This window comes from Orbicella franksi, chromosome 6, assembly GCF_964199315.1.
Source record: "Orbicella franksi chromosome 6, jaOrbFran1.1, whole genome shotgun sequence".
In the NCBI taxonomy this organism is placed as follows: Eukaryota; Metazoa; Cnidaria; class Anthozoa; order Scleractinia; family Merulinidae; genus Orbicella; species Orbicella franksi.
Window position 1 is genome coordinate 26,056,019 of NC_138150.1, and position 22,261 is coordinate 26,078,279.

The 22,261-nt window shown below is 45.1% G+C and overlaps 1 protein-coding gene across 1 annotated transcript in view; it reads right to left on the minus strand.

Annotated features, from left to right (window-relative positions):
* LOC145489587 (uncharacterized) overlaps positions 1 to 22,261 on the minus strand; it is a 120,788-nt gene that overhangs the window by 21,829 nt on the left and 76,698 nt on the right. The window contains exons 46-61 of the mRNA XM_081468570.1: positions 21,065 to 22,030; positions 19,546 to 20,564; positions 18,394 to 18,769; positions 17,768 to 18,177; positions 16,779 to 17,522; positions 15,760 to 16,012; positions 10,212 to 14,861; positions 9,755 to 9,997; positions 8,608 to 9,351; positions 7,588 to 7,995; positions 6,757 to 7,052; positions 5,381 to 6,050; positions 3,311 to 4,876; positions 2,513 to 3,136; positions 1,760 to 2,089; positions 89 to 1,255 (exon numbers count right to left, since the gene is read on the minus strand). Coding sequence (XP_081324696.1) covers positions 89 to 1,255; positions 1,760 to 2,089; positions 2,513 to 3,136; positions 3,311 to 4,876; positions 5,381 to 6,050; positions 6,757 to 7,052; positions 7,588 to 7,995; positions 8,608 to 9,351; positions 9,755 to 9,997; positions 10,212 to 14,861; positions 15,760 to 16,012; positions 16,779 to 17,522; positions 17,768 to 18,177; positions 18,394 to 18,769; positions 19,546 to 20,564; positions 21,065 to 22,030 — 14,466 coding nt within the window. The remainder of the gene's footprint in view (positions 1 to 88; positions 1,256 to 1,759; positions 2,090 to 2,512; positions 3,137 to 3,310; positions 4,877 to 5,380; positions 6,051 to 6,756; positions 7,053 to 7,587; positions 7,996 to 8,607; positions 9,352 to 9,754; positions 9,998 to 10,211; positions 14,862 to 15,759; positions 16,013 to 16,778; positions 17,523 to 17,767; positions 18,178 to 18,393; positions 18,770 to 19,545; positions 20,565 to 21,064; positions 22,031 to 22,261) is intronic.

Below are 22,261 nucleotides of genomic sequence, written 5' to 3' on the forward strand. Positions count from 1 at the left end.
TTTCTTCACCTAATAATCTCTCCCATGTAGGCAACAAGTTGTGGTCAGGTATAATGGCAAAATATCAAACATAAATAAACAGGCTTACCACTCCACCCAGCATCGCAGATACACGTTTGTAAAGACGTCAGACATTGTCCATGCCCTGAGCAGTCTTTCTTGTAACCAGGACATCCTTTCTTTTCACAATATTGTCCTCGCCAGCCTATAAACCCACAGTCGCATTGTCCATCTACACACTGAGAACTATGGTTGGAGCACAGCATGTCACAGGCGGCTCCATTGTAGCACTTGTCACAGACGCAAATATGATCACTAGTTGGAGTCCCAAATTTGCAGGGTTTTTCACAAGCTACGCCCATCCATCCTTTTGAGCAATTGCACTTTGGTGTTTCATCGTCTGTTGTGGGTGCAATACACGTGCCATGCGCATTGCAGTCAGGGGTACCAGGGCAGTCCGGAATATCGCATGCCCGACCTGACCAGGCAGGATCGCATTGGCACTGCTTGAGCGCTCCGTTACAGCTTCCATGATTGCTACAGTCAAATGGGAATCCGGGACAACTTTTGATCTCACACACGTCACCTTTGAATCCCATGTCTTTATCGCATATACACTTGTCATTTACACAGCTACCATGTAACGAGCATTCAAGATCACAACCAGATCCAGAGAAACACGGGTCGCAAATACAGCCTGAAGAGTTTCCGTAGTTTGTTCCATTTATGCAAGGCAGTTCGCACATCTCACCAGCCCACTGCGGCTCACAATTGCACCTTCTTGGATTTGAGTTGCTACAACTTCCATGGCCAGAACAGAGCGGTTTTCCTGGACAGTCTGGGGTGCTACAATCGTCTCCGGCCCATCCTTGCGCGCATATACATTTCTTAGAATTTGTGTCACAAAAACCATGATCAGGGCTCGTACATTGCCCTGGACATCCCGGCAGCTCACAGTATTCCCCCATAGCAGCAGCTCCTGGCTCTTGGCCACAATTACATTTGTTGTTGATGCATTCGCCAAACCCGGAACACTCACTTTGGCATCCACTTCCAGTGAAGCAGGGATCACAGACGCATATACCATCTTTAGGGTGACCGTGCACGCAGGGATCGTTGCAAGCTGGACCCATCCAGCCTTGAATACAGTCTGTGCACTCTGGTGTCACGCGATTAGTTGTGTTACAGTGACCACGACCAAAACAGTTTGGAATACCGGGACAATCCGGGATGTGACACCCAACACCAGTCCAACCTAAAAAGTAGACATTAAACGATATAAAGTAGTAAGATTTGCATTCCTCACAGGCTGATTAAAATATATCCATAAAGTAACCACAAGATTCGTGCCAGTGTCAGGCATGATCAACAAAAACGGTACATTTGCAAATTAACTGTAACTTATAAGAGGACACTAGGTGCAGTTGTATTCAGTCAAGAATAGTAACCGAAGAACAAATTAACCTCCTACTGTCATGGCTTAATCATATGAATATAAAATACTGTCGTGGTTTAATTATATGAATATAATCAACTGAAAACTCTCCAAGCTTTGTAAGAAGATAATGAAATCTTCCCCGCCAAATCAGATGCAGACATAGAACCAATTGGAAGTTGACTGTCTGTCAAATATTGAACTGCTTTACATCGAGGACTGTTTCTATGCCTGCAAGAAAGGCTCCCATGGTTTCGGTTAATGCTTTATCCTGCCAAACAAGACCTTCCGCAATAACACAACCAAATGTTCTCCTTTGCCTACCTGGTAGACAGATGCATTGATGGTTTGCACTGTCACATTTTCCATTTCCACTGCAGTCTCTTCCATTAGAACCTGGACATCCAGGCACTTCACATAGGGAGCCTCGCCAACCAGTGAGTTGATCACACTGACACTTATTTCCGACACAAATTCCGTGTCCTGTGCACTCCACATTGCATCCGCGACCTGTGAAGCAGTGATCACAGACACAATTTCCACTGTCCATTGGCACCTGTGTTCCGTTTGTGCAAGGATCTTCACAAGCAGGACCCATCCAGCCAGCTATACAGTTGGTACACGTCGGAGGATTAGAGCTTTCGTTGCAGAAACCTTGAAAAAATAAACAGACAAAATGAACGAGAATGCAAAAGGATGAAGTCACTATTGTTAGACCTGCTGTGTGAATCCACACCCTATCTGTGTGTGTCTCTCTGTCGGTCTGCCTTCCTGTCTGTCTTTCAGAAGAAAAAAAGATTCTGACTGTAAAAGGCTATGCTATCTCGCAAGGCTCACTTTTACATGAGACTACTAACAACAAAATAACAATAATTGTCTCCGACATAATTGAAACGTTCAAAGTTTCCCTATGGTAACGGCCTTTTTGTATCTAATGGTTACAATCTAACCCTCTTATTGAATTAAAGTAATTTCACCCAATTGACTGCAAAGTACAAAGCAAGCAGCTGTTTCTCAAATACAATACTGGACAAAAAACTCTATGAAACTAAATTTCAACTATTTGAATACTTTTACCTCTGTTTGCACAGTCTGGATTTCCAGGACAGTCTGCGATGTGACATCCATCACCTGTCCAGCCATTCTGGCAGATACATGTATGAAGGGCACTGTTACATTCGCCATGACCCGAACAATCCTCACCATCTCCTGGACATCCGGGATTTTCGCAGAACGTTCCGCGCCATCCAACATCACACTGGCACTTGTCATTCACAATCGTTCCATGTTCTGAGCATTCACTGTCGCACCCTACACCCACCCAGCCTGGCTCACAAACGCAGTTACCGCTGTCCATTGGAGTCTGTTGACCGTGTACACAAGGATCATTGCATGCTGGTCCCATCCAGCCCTTAGAGCAGTTTTGACACTTAGGGGGATCTACAGAAGCGTTGCATAGTCCTCGTTCAAAGCAGTTAGGGGATCCTGGACAGTTGGGGATTTCACACCCCTGGCCAGCCCAGCCTTCGTTACATGTGCAAATGTGGGTGACTGAATTGCAGATTCCGTGGCCTGTGCAGTCGGATCCAATACCAGGACAGCCTGGGTTATCACAGAGGTCTCCTCGCCATCCCACATCACAAATACAGCTGTTGTTGACTATTTTACCGTGCTCGGAACATTCACTATCACAACCAACACCTTAAAGAAACCAAAATAGCAATTATTTATTTTGGTAGGTCAGTCCATAGAAAATCTATATATCAACCAAATCACACCTATAATCCGCGAAACATCACACCTCAAGTAAAAAGTATCGTAATTACGGTAGTTTTAAAGTTACATAGTGATAGTACCTGATAGCTTTTCTCTTACCTGAGTATCCTGGCCAACAGACGCACTGTCCACTGTCCATCGGAACTTGTTCTCCATACTTGCATGGGTCAGCACATGCAGGTCCCATCCAGCCAGGAGTGCAGTTTTGACATTGAGGAGGACTCATAGTAGCATTACAGTACCCGCGGTCATTGCAGTTGGGTGCGCCAGGGCAGTCTGGAATGTGACAACCGATACCTGCCCACCCGGGGTAGCACGTGCACTCGTGACTGGCGCTATTGCAGTCACCATTACCAGTACAATCTTCACCGAGGCCAGGACATCCAGGCACTTCGCAAACGTCACCTCGCCAGCCTTTGAGAGGATCACAGTCGCAAATGCCGCTTTCCGAACACGTACCACGACCCATGCAAAGAGAGTCACAGCCTTTCCCAGCCCAGCAAGGTTCGCATTTGCAAAATCCACTGTCCATTGGTTCTTGAACACCATGAACACAAGGATCATCGCAGGCTGGGCCCATCCACCCGATGGAGCAGTTAATGCACGTCACGATGGTGCCGTTTATGGTTGCACATGTCCCCCGATTATAACAATCCGGCTCGCCTGGACAGTCAGGTTGGCTGCAGTCGTCGCCACGCCACCCCGGGTTACAGAAACACGTGAGAAGGGCACTGTTGCATATGCCATTTCCAGAGCAGTCGTTTGGACACTTGGGAACTTCGCAGTAATCGCCCTTCCATTTACTGTCGCAGATACAGGTATCATTATTGCACGAGCCGTGTCCTGAGCATAAAGAATGGCAATGCGTTCCAATGAAGCAGGGATTGCATTTGCACTTGCCGCCAATGCAACTACCATTATCCGAACATTCGTACCTACAGTCCTCGCCGGTATAACATGGATCACACACACACTTTCCAGTCACGCTGCATCGTCCATTTCCATGACAGTCACGTGTTGCGTTACAGTGATGTTCGCATCGATAACCAACATAGCCGGGATCACAGTCGCAGCCGCCAAACGCAGCGCACCGTCCGTGTCCAAGACACGTGATTGAGGGATCGCAGTGGTACCCACAGTTCACGCCATAATATCCTGCATCGCACGTGCAATTTCTTTGTTGAGCTGAAAATGTTCCGTGTCCACTGCAGTGGTGACCGTCTGAACAAATTTGTCCATTGTATCCGTTGCCAGCACTCCCGTTACCCTTGGCGCCGCCGGATACATCCCTGTTTCGAATAACGTCCCGCCTTATGTGATCGGGTGAGAAGTGACGAAGGTGTCCCCCTCCACCCCCACCACCATCGTAATACTTCCAAGTACGGCAAGGATTGCCACTGCAACATTCAGAATGAGAGCTCCCTATACCTCCTTTGACAGTAAGGTGGCCGTGTCCTTCAAAGTGTCTCCCAGCAACCCAAAGAGTTCCACCGCTCGCCCCGCCTCTCCCAGTGTCTCCATCACTTCCATCTGCCTTGATTGAACCATCGAGCTCCAAGAGGTTCTCAACACTTACGTACGCGATTCCTCCACCGGAAGCTGAGCTCCACCCTCCGCCACTTCCGGCCTGTTCAGCGGTACATACATTTTCGTAAGGGCTACCACCTGCAAAATAAAGAGGGTCTCACAATACATGCAGATGAAACAAGAAAATAGAACACAACATCTCTAATGGCACTGCTTATTCTTCGGCGTAAACACACCACTTAGTCTACACGTTCGTTGTCATGACGTGAAGGAGCTAACAGTAATAAGATATATTTGACCAGAACAATGTTCCTGTGAAATAGATATACTTCCTATATTATTTCCAGCCCCTGGCTACAAAAACCACCTTGAAATGACTAACTTCGGGGCTATGAAGAACGTTAATCAGCATAGTTATTTTCAATGTATTAATGTTGCTTTTAGTAATACATGATCAGTTGCTAGAACATTGTAACCTAACAGTCGAATTACAAAGATAAAAGCAATAACTAAATCCTTAAAAAATGCGAATTATTCGTTTGAAGGACTTAGACCCGACGAAATGTCTGCCCTCTGCTAACCCTCTGCGTTTAGACGATGCCCCAGTCACGTTAGGCCACCAAAACGAACAAATGTTCGTACCTGCAGTTGAACTACTTGGACAATGCCCACATCCAGTCCAATATCCGGAACCTCCTGCGCCACCATGACCAGCCCCAAATACTCCTGAGCAGGTTCCAAGGCTTCCAGGCCCCTGCTGGGAAGGCCAACCAGAATACGACGCGTCGGTGGTTGCGTCAAACTCAATGCTGAAATAATCCGTCAGTACGTTGACAGTATCGGCTTTGAGTGATCCAGTGTAGTCTAGTGCAGTTTCACGAACATGGAGATGCACCGATTGGGTAGCGATGTTCCGGGACGAACTCTGCACTTCAAAGATCGCCCCAAGGGAGATTTTAAGCTTCCTGAACCAGTAATGGCCGATGGTAGGTGTTGTGTAAGTGGTGTTACATTCCAGGCAAGCTGACTGGCCTTTTTCTGTTACAAGGGTGGCAACATTGGAAGACAATCTTAGTTCCTCTATGCCGTGGATTTCACCGTTGACTGTCAGAGCTGACGTCCTGGTACCTCGTAGGGTGGTACGAACGGGAAGTACAATCTGACCTCCTGTATTCGCTTGGTAGTTGACGGGCGCTTCGGTGCGAATGCTGTGCGTCTCAGCGTATATCCGGGTATTTTGTAACGCAAGTAACAAGCCCGTTTTGTCACCTGTGGCTTTTCTGGCGTACAGTTCTGAAACCATTCCAGAAACCTTAAAGAAAGTAAACAACGATCCTTAACAACGAACCTAGGATTTCCCCGAGGATTACAGGGCACTAATAAACTGCACAGAAACGTCCTCCTTCATTTTTCAGTCATTTTAGTAATCATAAAAAAAGTGTCCTAAAGAAAATGACTTGACCTAAAAGTTTGGTGGAAAAAGAATCCAGCCAGAAGTATCATGTGAGATACATCTCTTGAGAGTTCTAAAGAATACACCAAGATAAACTCTTGTTCTTAGGCCATCGTAGCTTGAATAAGAATATAATACAAACCACGGTGATAAACGTTGTATTCCGACGCATTTGAATTGAGAACTTGACGTTTCGTACGCTATAGTCAACAAGAATTTTCAAAAGTGACCATTACAAGTTTTGAAAACTATGTATCGTAAATGTTAGAGGTGTGGAACCTAGACTGAGAAAAAAATGATCTGCAGCAGTACGTTAATCTGTCTAGACATCATGAGGAGAAACAGCAAGTAAAGCAACAACTTCTCACTACTGACATTGACATATAGGGAAGGTTTTAGCACTTGAATGAACAGAGTCTCCCTAATTTTGCAATGAAAGTCCGTTTACCGGACTTTAAAATGTCAAAATGATCCCATTTTACGTTGTAACCAGTGCGGTTTTCACATGAGCAGCAATGGCTGAAGAATGGTCCCTATATGATAAATTTTGGACCTTTTAGCTCACCTCTTTGATCGCGAGTGCTCCTCGCCTGACTAGGTGAATTCTCTCAAACCGATAAAATGCAGTGTTCGTTTCGGCCAGTGTCACTAGCAACAGATCGTCCCTGTTGTTGTTATCAATCTGTATCACGCGATAAGGCTCTTCTCCTACATTTACATCAATGTAAACTGTTCCTGGACTTCCATGTCTGTTGGTGCCACTGCTGCCACCTAAGGCAGTCAAGGCACCTCCGAAGATGAAGCTCTCTGTGAGGTTCACCGCAATACGCCCCCCTGAACCAGCTCCTTCATAACTGGGACCTGAAATAGTCACATGTGAGTTTAAAATTTCGTTTGCAAATGCTTAAAGTACAAACAATTTTTTTTTTTTCAGGTTTAGTTACAATTGTATATATTTGCAAATACAAAAGTGAGGATCATTTCTTCGCTTGACATTAACATGTTCATAACAAATGTAAGACAAGGCTGAGAGTTCAGTTACGCTTTTGGTTCAAACATTGAATTATTGCCTACTAAAGTTATTTCAATTGGTTTAAAGCACGTTTGGCACAAAATGTGACCCCAAAGTAATCTACGATAACAATGATTTAAGCGAGAGAATCTAGAACCAGCAAAATTTTAAAGTCTAACTGGATACCATTTCTAACTGGTGGCAACTCTAAAGAATTTCTAACTGTAATTATAAATTATATTATATTTTAAATTGCCGTGTTTTTCTTCTCGCGAAATTCAAATAAATTGCCGATGTTGGTGTGAGGAATGGAGGCGGAACGAATTCTTCGATCACTTACTTGGTGGACGTTTACAAATATGCTAAAATCATCCTAATACAGACCTCCGTGACACTCAATGGTTCCATATCCTTTGAGGAATAAGCTCTTCACAATGATGGCTCCACCGCTTCCCCCACCGGACGAGCTTGACGACTCCCCAACACCATTGGCTCTGATTGTTCCTTCCACAATCACATGACCTCCGGTCTGAATATAAAGCCATCCACCACCAGCACCGTAGCCACCACCACTTCCGGGTTCTTGGGGCCAGTAAACAGAGCCATACTGACTCCCGGAGGCTGCTCTACCACCTGGTGAGGCATGACTTCCACCCGTATGTCCAGATCCACTTCCAGGGCCACTTCCGGCTGGGTAACCAGCACCTAACGAGTCTATCAGGCCCCCACGTTCGACAATGACGTAGTCGGCGTTGATAGTCACATGGTTTGTAGCAAGGACAAGTTGACCGCCTGATAAAAGGTGAAATTTAAGAATCAAAATATTTAGTAAGGGGATCTTTCTTTTACGTTAACCAGGTTTAAAACAGCGTTGTCGTTGTCAAGGTTCCATAGGCTGGGTTCTCGCAATCTCAAATTTTCTTGGAACGGTACATATTGCACGTCATACAAAACCCCCATCTTCGCCAACAAGTCTTGAATTTGACAATGACTGCTTGGAATGTAAATATGCAGTTAAGGATGCCGGCATTTTAGGGTAGAATCTACAGTTTAAAGGCAGTGGCTGTTGTGTTGCTATTACCACATTCCACGCTTTGCCTTCAGTAAGCCTACGGGCTATTACTGCAATGAATGAGAACAAGGTCCGGTCGTTCAAAACACGATTAGGCCAATGTATGTTTGGTGCGACTTTCAACATCAGATTTTTTCCCAGTTTTTTAGTACGCGTTTTGTTTATATCTTACCGTATGCCATTCAGTTTTGACTTTGATAAATGTAACACTCCACATAAACAACGAAAATAATAAAAGACACTCTTCACTTAACTTGTAATATTGGATTCGCGCTAATCTGCCCTCAAACAACTGAGCTCAAAACTGGCAGTATAAGATGGAATGCACCCACCTTTTTTCACATTCGTGTCTGCAATATCAAGAACAACTCTGACAGGTGTCATGGTAACTTTAACCACGCCCACATTGTTAATGATAAGCTGAGGAATGATGATGAGACCGGGAGTGAATGGATCAAATGGATTATCAGCCAGCCACTGCGACTCTTCAGGTAACATAGCAGTGTGTGCTGTACCTCCAAACTCCACCATGCCATTTCTCTCAAGAACAAGCTTTTCTACTCCAGTTAATCGTCCTCTTATGGTCGAACTTTCGCCACGTAGAATCACCTCTGTGGGAAAGACAACCTCGGCATACTCCTCTACGAAAAATCCACACGGGGCGTCCATATAAGTGTGTGTAGACTCTACCACAAATACAAACAAGCGCTGTCTGGCCACCAGTTTGATGATTCCAGTCTTATCTCCTGTAACTTCGTGAGCGATGACTGTCACATTCTTTGCTTTCTCCGGGTGGTAGAAGGTCACTGTGGAATGACCCTCGACCTGCATCTCGTCAAACTCGTAAAAAACCGTCTGATTTTCCATGATGACAGTCGGCGTAGCTACGTTGTTGTCTTCGTTGTTTACCTTCACTTTGGCGTGCTCGGGTTTGAAGGAGGTTAAGTTCGCATCAGGGTTGTACTTGAGTTCACGGTATTGCGGACCGCGACGACTTTCGTACTTGTAAACCGTACCAGCTGCTCCAGCGTTATTGGGATAGCTAGAGACGCGGCCGCCAACGGAGCGGAATTTACCTAAAAAGTATAAACCTATCGATCACTAGATTGTTCACTAAACTGCGAAGAGTATTCCAATTCAATCCCGGATACTAAAATAACAGAGTACGTCTACCGCAAAAAACATTTTAAGAGTGTTGTGCGATACGTGGTCACGTTTGAAAACTTGGTATACTTTAATGTGCAATGCATTTCTGAAGAGCTGTCTTCTAGATGACTGCTCGTAACGGTGATGCATGGTGAGCATACGTCAGTCTAAAACACCAAATTGAAGGACCTTCAGCGATTCGTTAGGGACATAAAGGGATATAGTAACCAGACTTAATTAAACAAAACCTTCGTGACCGGTGGATTTGTACTAAAAGCGTAAGATCACCAACTTTGTAGCCACGTGTTTTTAAATTGGCGTGTATTCACGTACCACCAAAGTTATTTTGGAAATCGACATGAATTCCAATTCTTCCGCCTGATCCTCCTCCTCCATCACTTGGCGCGTCTCCCCCATTGACGTTGATTTCGCCATGTCCAGTGATGTTGGTTGTCTCCACAAGGACACTTCCTCCGCTACCTCCCCCACTGGTACTGGTTGCACTCTGCCCTTTCGATGATATGAGGCCGTCAAGGTGAATACGTTTACCAACTTGCCACCACAGCGATCCTCCGCCTGAAAAAAAGTTTGGACAAAAAAGAAACAAAGTCATTGTCCAAGTGATCTACAAGTTAAGAACTAATTAATTTTTTTCGCGATGTCTCCTTCAGGTGATTCATCGGTTGTTTCTCTCATGTGGCTAGCTGAGAATTGCATCAGTCCTACATTCAATCAATAACGTTTAAATGAGAAACCTGTTTAGAAAAATGATAATCCAAATGGAACTCACCTGCGCCTCCACCATTCAGTTGCCCATGTCCTCCCCCACTACCAAGAGACAATGGTCTATAAACAGATCCGTAAGCACCACCTCCGTGATGATTATTGTACGACTGTCCTCCGCGTCCACCAAATCCACCTCCAGATCCTGCGCTATTTACAGAGGTCGAGCCTGCACCAGGACCGGTAGCTGCCTGGTGCCCAGCACCATCCAGCAGAACTTCACCTTTAGTTTCCACTTCAGCGAAGGTGGAATAAAATATGCCGTGGTTCACTTTCACGGTTCCTTTGTGGAGCACTTCGAAAACAGATGACGTAACGGAAACAAGAACCTCCTGCACACGCACCAGGTCCAAGAGACCGCCTTGTTTGATTATGACATGGGCAAAGGAGCAGTTGCCAGGTCGTGTGATGTCGACGTAGGTTCGGTTCTCCGTTATTGCTGTTTGTGCTGATGATGCTATCTTCAGGGTTGCTCCGTCCTCGAGGAAAAGAAAGTGTACTCCGGTCATCAGGCCATAAAGCTCAGACCGAACCCCATGGACATGGAATTCGGCAGGAAGAACGATCTCAGCTCCCTTGTCGATGCGATAACTGCATGGCGCTTCAGTTTTGTTTGTTTCAGATTCGACAACCTCCACATAGATAGTTTGGTTAATTCTCAGGTGGAATTGTCCGGTTTTGTCTCCAATGAACCTATGCGCTATCACTGTAACTTGGGTCTCATTTGGATGGTAAACGATGAGTCGTGAATGTCCAGTTAGCTCAACCTCATCAAACTCATAATGAGTTGTTCCTTCCTCCATCAGGACAGTGGCTTCAGGTACGTCATGTCCCTCGTTATCTACGTGTAAATATGTGTGATCCACAGCTAGGTAAGTCGTGTTCGTCTCTTTACTATACTTCAGTATGCGGTACTCAAGTGGACGCACATTTTCTTCCTTGTAAACTGTTCCTGCGGGTGCACCATGGTCGTTCTGCGTTCCAAATCCACCACGGTCAGTGAATTTGCCACCGTAAGTATACCTCCATCGGCAATGTATTCCTACTCGTCCCCCAGAACCCCCTCCTCCAGCTCCATGGTTATAAGAAGACCCGCCGGTGACAGCAATCTCCCCATGTCCGGTCATATTTGTTGTCTTGATAAGAATGCTGCCACCACTGCCACCACCCGCATTTCCTCCATCTCCTTTGCCACCTTTGGCTGAAATAAGGCCGTTCAACTCAAGACGCTTACCAACTTCCCAGAGAAGCTGTCCTCCTCCACTCCCACCCGTTCCCCCGCCATTACCACCTCCACTACCAAGAACCAAGGGGCGATAAACTGAACCGTAAGCTTGTCCTCCTTCACGAGCCCCTTTTCCTCCATGACCAGCACCAGTGCCGATCGCAGTACTTCTTCCGGCACCAGGTCCCTTTTCGGCAGGATTGCCTCCTTCGTCCAAGTTGAAATGACCTTGGCTGTCCAACCAAGCAAATGTTGAAAATACTTTACCGTGGTTCATGTTCAGTTTCCCTTGATATTTTATTTTTAATTCATCAACATTAATTCTCAAGAATCCTGTGTTTTTACGGAACTCGATATCCCCACCTTTCTTAACAATAACGACAGCAAACGAAATATTTCCTGGCTCTGATATTGCAATGTAGTTGTTGTTTTCTATGAGGGCTGTCTGTACCGTTGAATAGAAATCAGCAGTAGCACCGAACGAAACCAACAAATCCCGAACGCCAACGATCATTCCTTCAAAGATTGACCGAGTGCCATGCATGGAAAATTCCGATGGTAAAATGATCTCCCCTCCGACGTCGATCCTGTAACTGCAAGGCGCTTCGGTTTTGTTTGTCTCTGACTCTATATACTCTACAAAGATCTTTTGATCTCGACGGATGTGAAATTGTCCACTCTTATCACCGATAAATTTATGTACCACAGCAATGACGGTAACATTTCCAGGATGGTAGACCAGAAGACGTGAGTGACCCGTTAACTCCATTTCGTCAAATTCGTAGTATGTCGTGTTTTCCTCCATCAAAACAGTTGCTCCGGGTACATCGTGGCCATCGTTGTCGATGTGTACGTACGTGTGATCGACAGCTAACATGGTAGTGTTCGTTTCTTTCATGTATTTAAGATGACGGTACTCAAGAGGTCTAAAGTTCTCTTCCTTATAAATTGTACCGGCAGGACCCCCATATCGGCCCTGCTGACCTCCATGGTCTGTAAACTTACCCCCGTATTTGTATCTCCACCGGCAATGAATTCCGACTCGTCCACCAGATCCTCCACTTCCCGAACCGGTTCCAGAACCTCCTGGGACAGAGATTTCACCGTGTCCAGTCATGTTCGTAGTCGTTATTAAGATGCTGCCACCACTACCTCCCCCGGCATTCGTTCCTGTTCCATCAGTTCCCTTTGAAGACAGCAGCCCGTTGATCTGAAGTCTTTGACCAACGATCCAGAACATCGATCCTCCGCCAGAACCACCCACTCCTTGGCCATTTCCTCCACCACTGCCATACATCCGAGGAGTGTAAACAGAATCATAAGGGATTCCACCTTCTCCATGATCTGTTTTTCCACCTTCCCCACCGTGACCAGCCCCAGATCCTACATTGTTTTGGGTTGTACCATGTCCAACACCCTCTTCCGGGCCAAATCCCGTTCCATCCAGGGACAAGATACCTTCGCTTTCTATCCACGCAAATGCCGAGTAAATGTATCCGTGATTCATTGTCATCAATCCTTCATATTTGATTCTGAACTCGGAGCATCGTAAGCTCAATGTGTAGTTAAGAATACGGCTGAAAGTCAATTTTGAATTCCTTTCAACAGTTACCGTAGCAAATGAAAAGTTACCTTTCTCGTCTATCTCTACGTATCGGCGATTCTCAACTCTGGCAGTTTGAGCAGTAGAAGAGAACTCCACGAACCCTTGACTTGCGATGATCAGATGTTCTACTCCCGTTATTCGTCCTTCTATAATGCTCCTAGTTCCATAAATGTTGACAACAGCAGGGAAGACAACTTCAGCTCCTTGATCAATCTTGTAACTACACGGTGCGGTGGTCTCATTGGTCTCCGATTCAACGACTTCCACGTATATTGTTTGGTTCACCCTTGCATGAAATCTTCCTAAGCCATCTCCGAGGAAGCGGTGAATGATGACAGTGACATTAGGACTTCCTGGAGGATGTTGGACCTGCAGGTTAGCGTGTCTAGTGAGGAACAACTCATCTAATTCATAAAACAAATGTTCACTCTCTAGCATCATTGAAGACATCTCAGTTTTGCGATCTTCATTGTCAACTTCCATGTACCTGTGGGTTGCAGTGACGTAAGTCGTATTCGTACTCTTGTCGTACTTCAAGTCCGCATATTGTGGTCCTCGCGCAGTTTCTTCAACGTACACTGTGCCTGCTGCAGCATTAGTTTTCCCTTCTCCTCCGTAGGCCTTGTAAACACCGGCGTACTTGTGCCTAAAACGAACATGGGCAGAAATTCGACCACCTGAGCCACCGGATCCACTGGGACTTGAGCCGTCTCCTCCCATAACATTAATTTCTCCATAACCGGTAAAATTTGTTGTCTCGATGAGAATGCTTCCACCACTACCGCCACCAGCGTTTACACCAGAACCGTTGCCACCTCGCAAGGTGACAAGTCCATCTAGCTCAATCTCCTGACCAATTCTCCAATGAAGCATACCCCCACCAGATCCACCTCGTCCTTGTCCGTTACCCCCGCCACTGCCAAGATGAACTGCTCGGTATATGGAGCCATAGGGCTCTCCTCCAAGCTGCCCTGCCTGGTGAACACCACCTTCACCGCCATGACCCGCTCCCGATCCAATCAAGTTTTTCGTAGTTCCGGATCCAGGACCCATCTCGGCTGGATGCCCAGTGTGGTCCAAGACAAGCCTGCCTTCGCTTTCCACCCAAGCCCACGATGAATCAATTTCACCGTGATTGATGTTGACTAATGCATGATACTTCAATCGGAAAATGATCGCTGTAAAGACCAGCGTGTTGTTGATGCGAGAAAACTCAAGCCGCGAGCCTTTCTGAACGTACACTTCTGCAAACGTAATGTTACCAGGTGTGGTAAGGAATCTGAATTTCTCGTTTTCTTTGATACCAGTCTGGGTGGTTGAAGCAAAAACAACATCGGCACCCTCGGCAACAATGAGCCGATGAACACCCACAACCAGACCCTCAAAGAAACATCTAGTCCCCAGAAGCGTCAAACTCGACGGGAACACTATTTCCGCACCTTGATCTATCTTATAGCTAACAGGAGCAACACTGTAACCCGTTTTGGACTCTACAACTTGAACAAACATCTTCTGGCCTGGTCTAAGTTGGACAAGTCCTGTTCGGTCCCCAGTGAAGTTGTGGACAACAAAACTTGAATTGTTACCGTGTATGTGGAGCAAACCGTGATTCTTCATTTCTAATTCATCAACCTCGTAGTAGGAGCTGTTTTCGTTGATGATTATTGTCGCTATATCGGGATTACGATCGACGTTGTCCACTGTAAGTTTTGTAAATCCCTCGCCGAACACGGTGTGGTTTGCTTCGTTGATAAGCACTGGCCTGTGAGTAAGTCCTTGGTTGGTGTCTGTATAATACACAGTGCCACCCGCTCCTGCTTTAAAACCTGTCACGAAGGGAAAATGCCATAAGCAATTTACTAACTTTATGCTTCCTTTATTCTCTTCCCGAATTACCTCACTTGTCATTTATAGTTATCTGTAGGAATTTACAGGTAGACAATGGGGTGTTTCCTGGTTGATCTTTTCCTTTACTCTTGTTACCCGTACGCTTGGCAACGCATTATTTCCAATAGGAGAAATAAAAACGTGAACATGATTTAACATTTTAAGAGGGTTTATCGGAACAAGGTCAAATAGAGTTTTATAACAGCGTTAAATTGCCAATGAAAACGGTAGCTTTTTATCTTAAACCATGGTTGTTTACCATTTACCCAAAACTCCGGAAATTTTGATCAAAATGTAAATGGCAAAACAATTTTGGCTTGGCCGAACGAGAAATTTTCAAAATAAATGGAACACGTTGAAAGGTTGTCCAAAATTTCCAACCAAAATTTCCGAGTAAATGTGCTTACCATTTGCAATTCTTCACCGCCATCTTGGAATTAGGATCAGGTTGAACTCGTCCTAGTCTCTTTCGGTAAACTGGGTTTTTTTGAGTAAAAGGTAAATGGCCAATCCGAACGGAACTTACCATCAGGCATTATTGCTTACCATTTACACAAACCGTTGACGAACCGGTTTCTCTGTGTAAATGGTAAACAACCCATATGTCACTTCTGGATAAAATGAGCAGACAAAGAAAAAATGGCGGCCATAAAAAAGTGTAGATGGGAGCAACAACAGTTATCTTAATACTATCTCTAAAACAATATCTCCGAATTATTTTCTATGGCATAAAACCATTAAGACCAACCTGCCATCGGTTGAAAGCTTTTCAACCAATCATAGCGTGCGTCGGAAATGGCTATTACGTAGTACCAACACTTAGACAATTCTACTCACCTGTGCCACCATAAGCCGTATATTGGCCAGAGTATTCCCTTAACCAGGCAACGTGCACTGCGATACGCCCACCGGCACCGCCACCACCATTACCATCCCCACTTCCGCCATCAGCGACCACCATTCCGTGTCCAGAGAAAAGGATGGTTTTGATCAGAACACTACCTCCACTGCCACCTCCACTGTTAGAGGCGCCATTTGCACCTTCACTCTCGATGATGCCATCCAAATGAAGAGAATATCCGACTGTAATCTACGACACGAAAAGCAATGTAAGTTTAGGTTCCATTGTTCCTTGTGGTTCCATTGTGCGATCATCAATCATCATCACGACATGGCTTTCTTCAAATCCACATACATTTATGACTTTGCCTTGAAAGCCCATCTTTTGCGATCAGCTTACAAATTAGTTCGCGGCTACGAATGTATATCATGTTATACTGTGCTTGTCACGTTAGTAAGAGCCTTTTACAACATCAAATCACAACAGAGCAACGGTACAACAGGCACTAAGTTCATAAAAGAAGGAATCCCCACGACCACTATAGCGTAATACTCGATGGCTAGCGTTTCCACTAGTCAGATTCCGCAAAAAAGAGTATTTTTGTTTTGCACACCGCTCACAACATCTGAAACTCACTCTCTCGGTACAGGTGAGGTTAAATTAACGAATAATTTTAGTTAGTCACTCTTGCTGCGTTCAGCTTTCGCATTTGTAATAACAAGTGACAACTCTGCCAAAATATGTTTTCAGCAAACACTTCACAAGAATAGTTTCTTCTCTAGTCAAAGAGACTGGAAGAAATACAAAACCTCACCTAAATCTGCATGTTTTCTAGTTCGTGACTGACTGGCTACGAGCCTTGAAACCTATAACCCTAGTGCAGATACCGTGGAAACACCGCGTACAGAGGCAGTTGTTTTTTTAAATAGATAAGCACAAGAAGCCAGGCCCCAAACCAACGTCATTCGAACATTGTTCATAAACCCATCTGGTAAGCTATGGAAACGATATTTACCTTAGTTGTGCTTCCTCCTGCTCCACCATTACTTCCCCCTCCTCCACTACCTGGATGGACTGGGTAAACATATGAGCCATACCCAGATCCTCCAGAGACGGTGCTACCTGGGCCACCTTGTCCGCCATGACCGCCCCCGGATCCTACACTGTTGAAACTAGACCCGGGTCCAGGACCCTGCTCTGTCTTAGGGCCCTTCCCAGATGTCGTGATCCTGGAGCTGCCCTCCAGGTGTGCTTCATTTAACGCCATATCAATTGTATCTGCGGAGATGACAGCTTTCTGACGCATATAGAGCGTGCTGACATCAAGTTTCATGCGCTTGTCGAATCGCAGTTGCGACGTGGCTTCCATTTTAAACACTCCAAACGTTAATTTCCCCTCTATCGGTGTTTCTATGTACACTTTGTCTTTCAGCAAAGCGCTGCTGAAATTTTCGCCGGCAAGCAGGACCCGACCTTCTGTAAGACTCAGGTTGGAGACTCCCGTTATCCGCCCTTCAAGCTCAAATGCCGGATTCTTCTTGCCAGAGACATGGAAATCTGACACCAGCATTAGTTCGCCACCGTATTCAACCTTAAAATTCACTGGTGGGAAGGACCTTCTTCTGGTAAATTCCTGGTACTCGATAAAGAAAGTTTGATTTTTCATGATGTCGAGATAGGATGAACCATCGCCAAGGACAGTTGTAACAGAAATGGATGGTCGTTTGTTTAATCCTAAGTCTGCAATCCGGAGCACAGCCTGCAAATGAAATTCAAACAGAAGGTTCTCTAGGACTGAGCAACGTATCACAGGGCATATGTAAGTGTGACCATGTTACTAAGCTACCTTATGTACTGAGAAGTGAAACAAAATCATTAAGACGTAACCAGCTAGTCGTGTTTACACCAATTTCACGAGTTTTACTCCAGCTTGTTAGGGCATGATAAGCGTCAAGTTAAGATCTTCTAAAATATCACATCTTAAAATCATAGCAAATTACTTACGTCTCCTTGGAGCATCAGTTCATCGAAGCCAAACTCAGCACCATTTTCTTCTGTAGCATTCGCCTTTAAGGTCTTGGGGTTCATCTCGTCCAAGAGAAACACCTTTGGTGGGTTTGCATTCTGGTTATCAATGTACAATCTTCTGAATAAATGATCTCCTTGTACTTCCTCTATGTACACAGTTCCAGAACCGCCGTGTTGAGACCCAGGTGACACGCCACCCAGAGCGTAGAAGCCACCTCTGTACTCATCTTTGATGGTAACGTGAACGGCAATTCGCCCTCCTGAGCCACTGCCACCGGTAGCAGGGCTGGCAGTGTTTCCCACACCTCCACGGGCAGATATAGATCCGTGGCCACGAAGATAGCCAGTTGTTATCCATACACTCCCACCGCTTCCAGCACCGCTACCTGTAGATTTCAACATAACCAATGAATGGGGCTGAGACTCTTCGGATATATACAAATTAACCTACATTTTCACCCAATTCATTTTACAGTTTGCAATCAGGGAAGGGAGGATTGGAATGTATCAAGTAGAGTGACATCCTTACCATAGGTTTGCGACTATCATCGATTTCGTTTTCTTAAATGCTCTCACATATCATTCCATTTTGTATCCCTCACCTGAATTCTCCACGGCATTGTCTCCATCCACGGTAATACTGCCATCCAGTCTGAAGGCAAATCCAACTACCACACGCACACGACCTCCTCCTCTGCTGCCAGCTGCACTCCCAATTCTAGCACCGCCTCTCGCACCAGGAAGCACAGGCTCATACACAGACCCAACTTCGTCACCTCCGTTAACATCTTGTCCGTCTCCCCCGGGAGTTCCATGTCCAGCTCCGGACCCTCCTGATGAGGAGTCCAGTCCAGATCCTACGGTCTTGTTCACGAATCCTCTCCCAGCGCAGTCCAGTATAGCATTTGGTTCAAGGTAGAAGTCCGTGGCTTCAATCGTAAAAAATTCAGCTTTGAAGTAAGAACTGAACTTGATATCCTGCGTATAAGAAATAAACATTTTAAAGTCATACCAAAATGCCAAAGAAAAAAACTGTAAAGGGCGCACAATTAATATCACATGCTGACTCCACAACAGATTTCGAAAGAGAAATTCAGCACACTAGTCGTGTTGATGCATAATTGCTGAAGCATTTGTCACAGCCGGTTGTAACAATTCCATATCGTAATAATTCCACAAGTTTCTGACTGATATCAGGTTAAACATTTTCAGCAAAATCGATCAGTCACGGACACAAGAAAACAAAACATTAATAAACCTAAAGGGACGTGCATGACAGCCCTGAAAATTACCAACTACTTTTTAGTTATTGTTTTCAGGCTGTCCGTGAAAAATAAGAGTACCAAGTGGTGGAGGAGGGGATGGTTTGTTTTCTCGTATTTTGGTATTTTTGCTTTGAACTCCTAGTCCACAGATTTCTTCTCACTGTAGCCCGAATAGAGATGTCGGTTATCCTTTGGATACCATTCTCCGTACCTTGCAACCATGGACCACTGTTATTCTAAGGATTTCCATGCCCTGTTGGGTGGAATTCCTTTTCTGAGTGTTTTTTGCTTAAGTGCTTCAGCTTGTAAGTGCTCCTGATTAGTAAAGAATTTGCATGTGTTGCAAGCTACCGTTAAGTGCCGTCACTGGCGCAACAGTTTACACTAGGCATGTATCGACTAAACCTTCACTCAAGATTGTAACTCCAATATACCAAAACCAACAATACCATTCATTCACTTATTTACTTATCATGCATGTCTACATACCAAAAGACTGACTATGAAATGAACTCCCATGGGTGGTGGATAGGGTATAACGGTACCACTGCCAAACTCAAGTGTGGAGAAACGGAACGTGCCAAAGTCATCAATAAACCGATATTTTCCTGCCGCGATGCCAGCAGTGTGAGCGTAAAATCCAATTTTGATCGTTCTGTCGTAGGCAATGTAAAAGTGCTGAACGTTGATTAGACGTCCGTTCCATTCGAACGCCACGTCCCCTCGTCCGACCACGTGAACTGAGGTTGCCATTATGGCGTTGGAATCTCTGTCAAGCTTGAAGTTTGCGGCCGTCCTGGTGATCGTGTACACAGCGTCTAAGAATTCAGCTTTCAGTGTTTGGTTCGCATGGACATGGATCAATCCTGTTCTATCGCCTTCCACTTTGTGCACAGTCAAGTTCAAGCGCTTGCCGTCGGGAACCAAGTGAATAGCAGCCTTGCGCACGAGATGGAGCTCATCAAAGCTATAAGCCTTTAAGCTTTCATTGAGCGTGACGTAATGATCCCATGTTCTACCTTTGTTGTCTAGGCGAAGCTGAGTGTGGGCGTATTGATTTCGTGTATCTTTAAGAAACACCGTGCCGGGACCACCAGCGTACAGAGTTGTGTCTTTTGATGGGTCACCAGATCTCCCACCAATGGAAGTGTACTCACCTAGATATTTGTTTTCCGTTGGTGTATCAATTGCAATCCGTCCACCAGATCCACCACCAGAATCAAGACCGGCACCAGCACCACCATTTGAAGAAATCAGGCCGTGACCACTGAATCTTCCGCATTTGATCCAAATACTACCCCCGCTGCCACCACCGGCACTTGATCCATCACTAGCATCTTGTCCTTCATTTGCTATGGTGCCATCTACGTACAGTTCATCTCCTATAGCCATGAATATAAGTCCACCACCCTTCCCACCATCACTGTTTCCGGGACAACCTGGGGTGCCGTAGTGGTCAGGTGTAAAGAGACTGCCATGTGAAGCAAGCTCGTTGATGTCACTGTGGCCTGGAAAAAGTACAAAATGGCCAAAAAAAATAACAATTTTGAAAAGTAGAACTACATTTGCATACTTAATTTTAAAATCCTTATCTTTATCTCGAATGCATAAGGGAAAATAAGATACTGTATATGAAATGGTCAAATCACTTTACGTAGCAAATGCTCAGGACGATTCATGATTCATTAAACTGCTTTTTGTTCTCGTAACAGAGATGTTGAAATATGCAGTTGAACCCGGCTATTTCGAACTCTTTGGGGAAACGAAAAATAGCTCGAATTAGCGGGAGGTCGAAATAGCCGATAGTTAATGACTGAAGGGCAAATCCCAGGGAAGTTGTTTTAAGTTCAAAATAGCGAGGAATTCGAAATAATCGAGTTCGAATATTTTAGGGGGCTCCAACTGTATTTATGACACTAAAAAGAGTGGTTGAGACAGGTTATAGAACCGATAAGATTCCTTATTTTTGAAACTACACATTTTGTTATTGAGGCTAACAATACCTTACCTTTTCCTCCTTTACTTCCATAACTGCCGCCAGAACCTCTACAAGAACTTGGAAGAACGGCGGTTTCGTAAGGACCTGGACGATCTTTTCCAGATGCAGTGATTGTACTTCCGGTTTCAAGGAGGAGCGACGTAAGGGCAATGCGATAAGTGTCTGCGACAATAACGGATCCGTATTTCATGTGAACTAGTCCAACTGTGCACTGCATTCCATGAACGTCAGGAAAGAATACTTCAGAGCCATCTTGAATCTCAAACGTGGCCAAAACAAAGCTGCCTATAGCACTTACAGCTAGGGTGCCATTATGCAAATCGGCTGAATGAGCGTGGGACAAGAACCTGGACTTCAAACGCTTGGTGATAAATAAGTGAGTAACATCTATCATTCTGCCATCGATTGTGAAAGATGAGTCCCCAGTTATTTGCCCAGTTGCCTTTGCTCCATCTCCGATCACGTACAGCGACGCACCAAAGACCATTTCGGCGTCCTTGTCTATCCTCAGGTTAACAGCTGGTTTGGATACGCTGTGCTCTGTGGCAGACGCTTCCAGGTAGAATGCTTGGTTGGCACGGGCATGAAGTAGGCCTGTTCGATCTCCGAACAGTCGCGTCATTTTCAGAACTGTTCTTTCCTTTCTCACAGCCATGTTAAGAGCCGCTCTTCTGAACAAGTGAACTTGCGAGAAATCGTGATCAGTGATATTTGTTTCATCAATTGTCACTGGATCTTGAACGGAACGCATTAGGTTGTCAATTCGCAGCTGAGTAAAAGGCCTCTTTGAACGAATATCGTGTAAAAACACCGTACCGGGTCCACCATACGTGCCTGGAAGAGAACTTCCACCAAACGCTGAGTAGGTTCCCCTGTAAAGATTCTGGATAGAGTAGATAGCAATCCTACCTCCGGAGCCACCACCTGCATTGGCTCCTCCTCCATCACCGCCAGTTGTGCTCAGTGCTCCATAACCTTTAAGGAGAAAAACATATATATTATCCGAACGAATTTTTAATCGGATCCTCTAAAGTTTTTAATAGCAATTGTTTATTATGTTTGGGATTTGTTATTCCTTGGTGTCCTGAATTAATGAAAATTTTGCATCGTCTTAGGTAAAAATGTATCAATTAGGGGCATTGCTACATTATGTACTGATAGCGTTTTTTCTCCGATTTTTGCAATCGGTCTGGTAACATTTTGTGG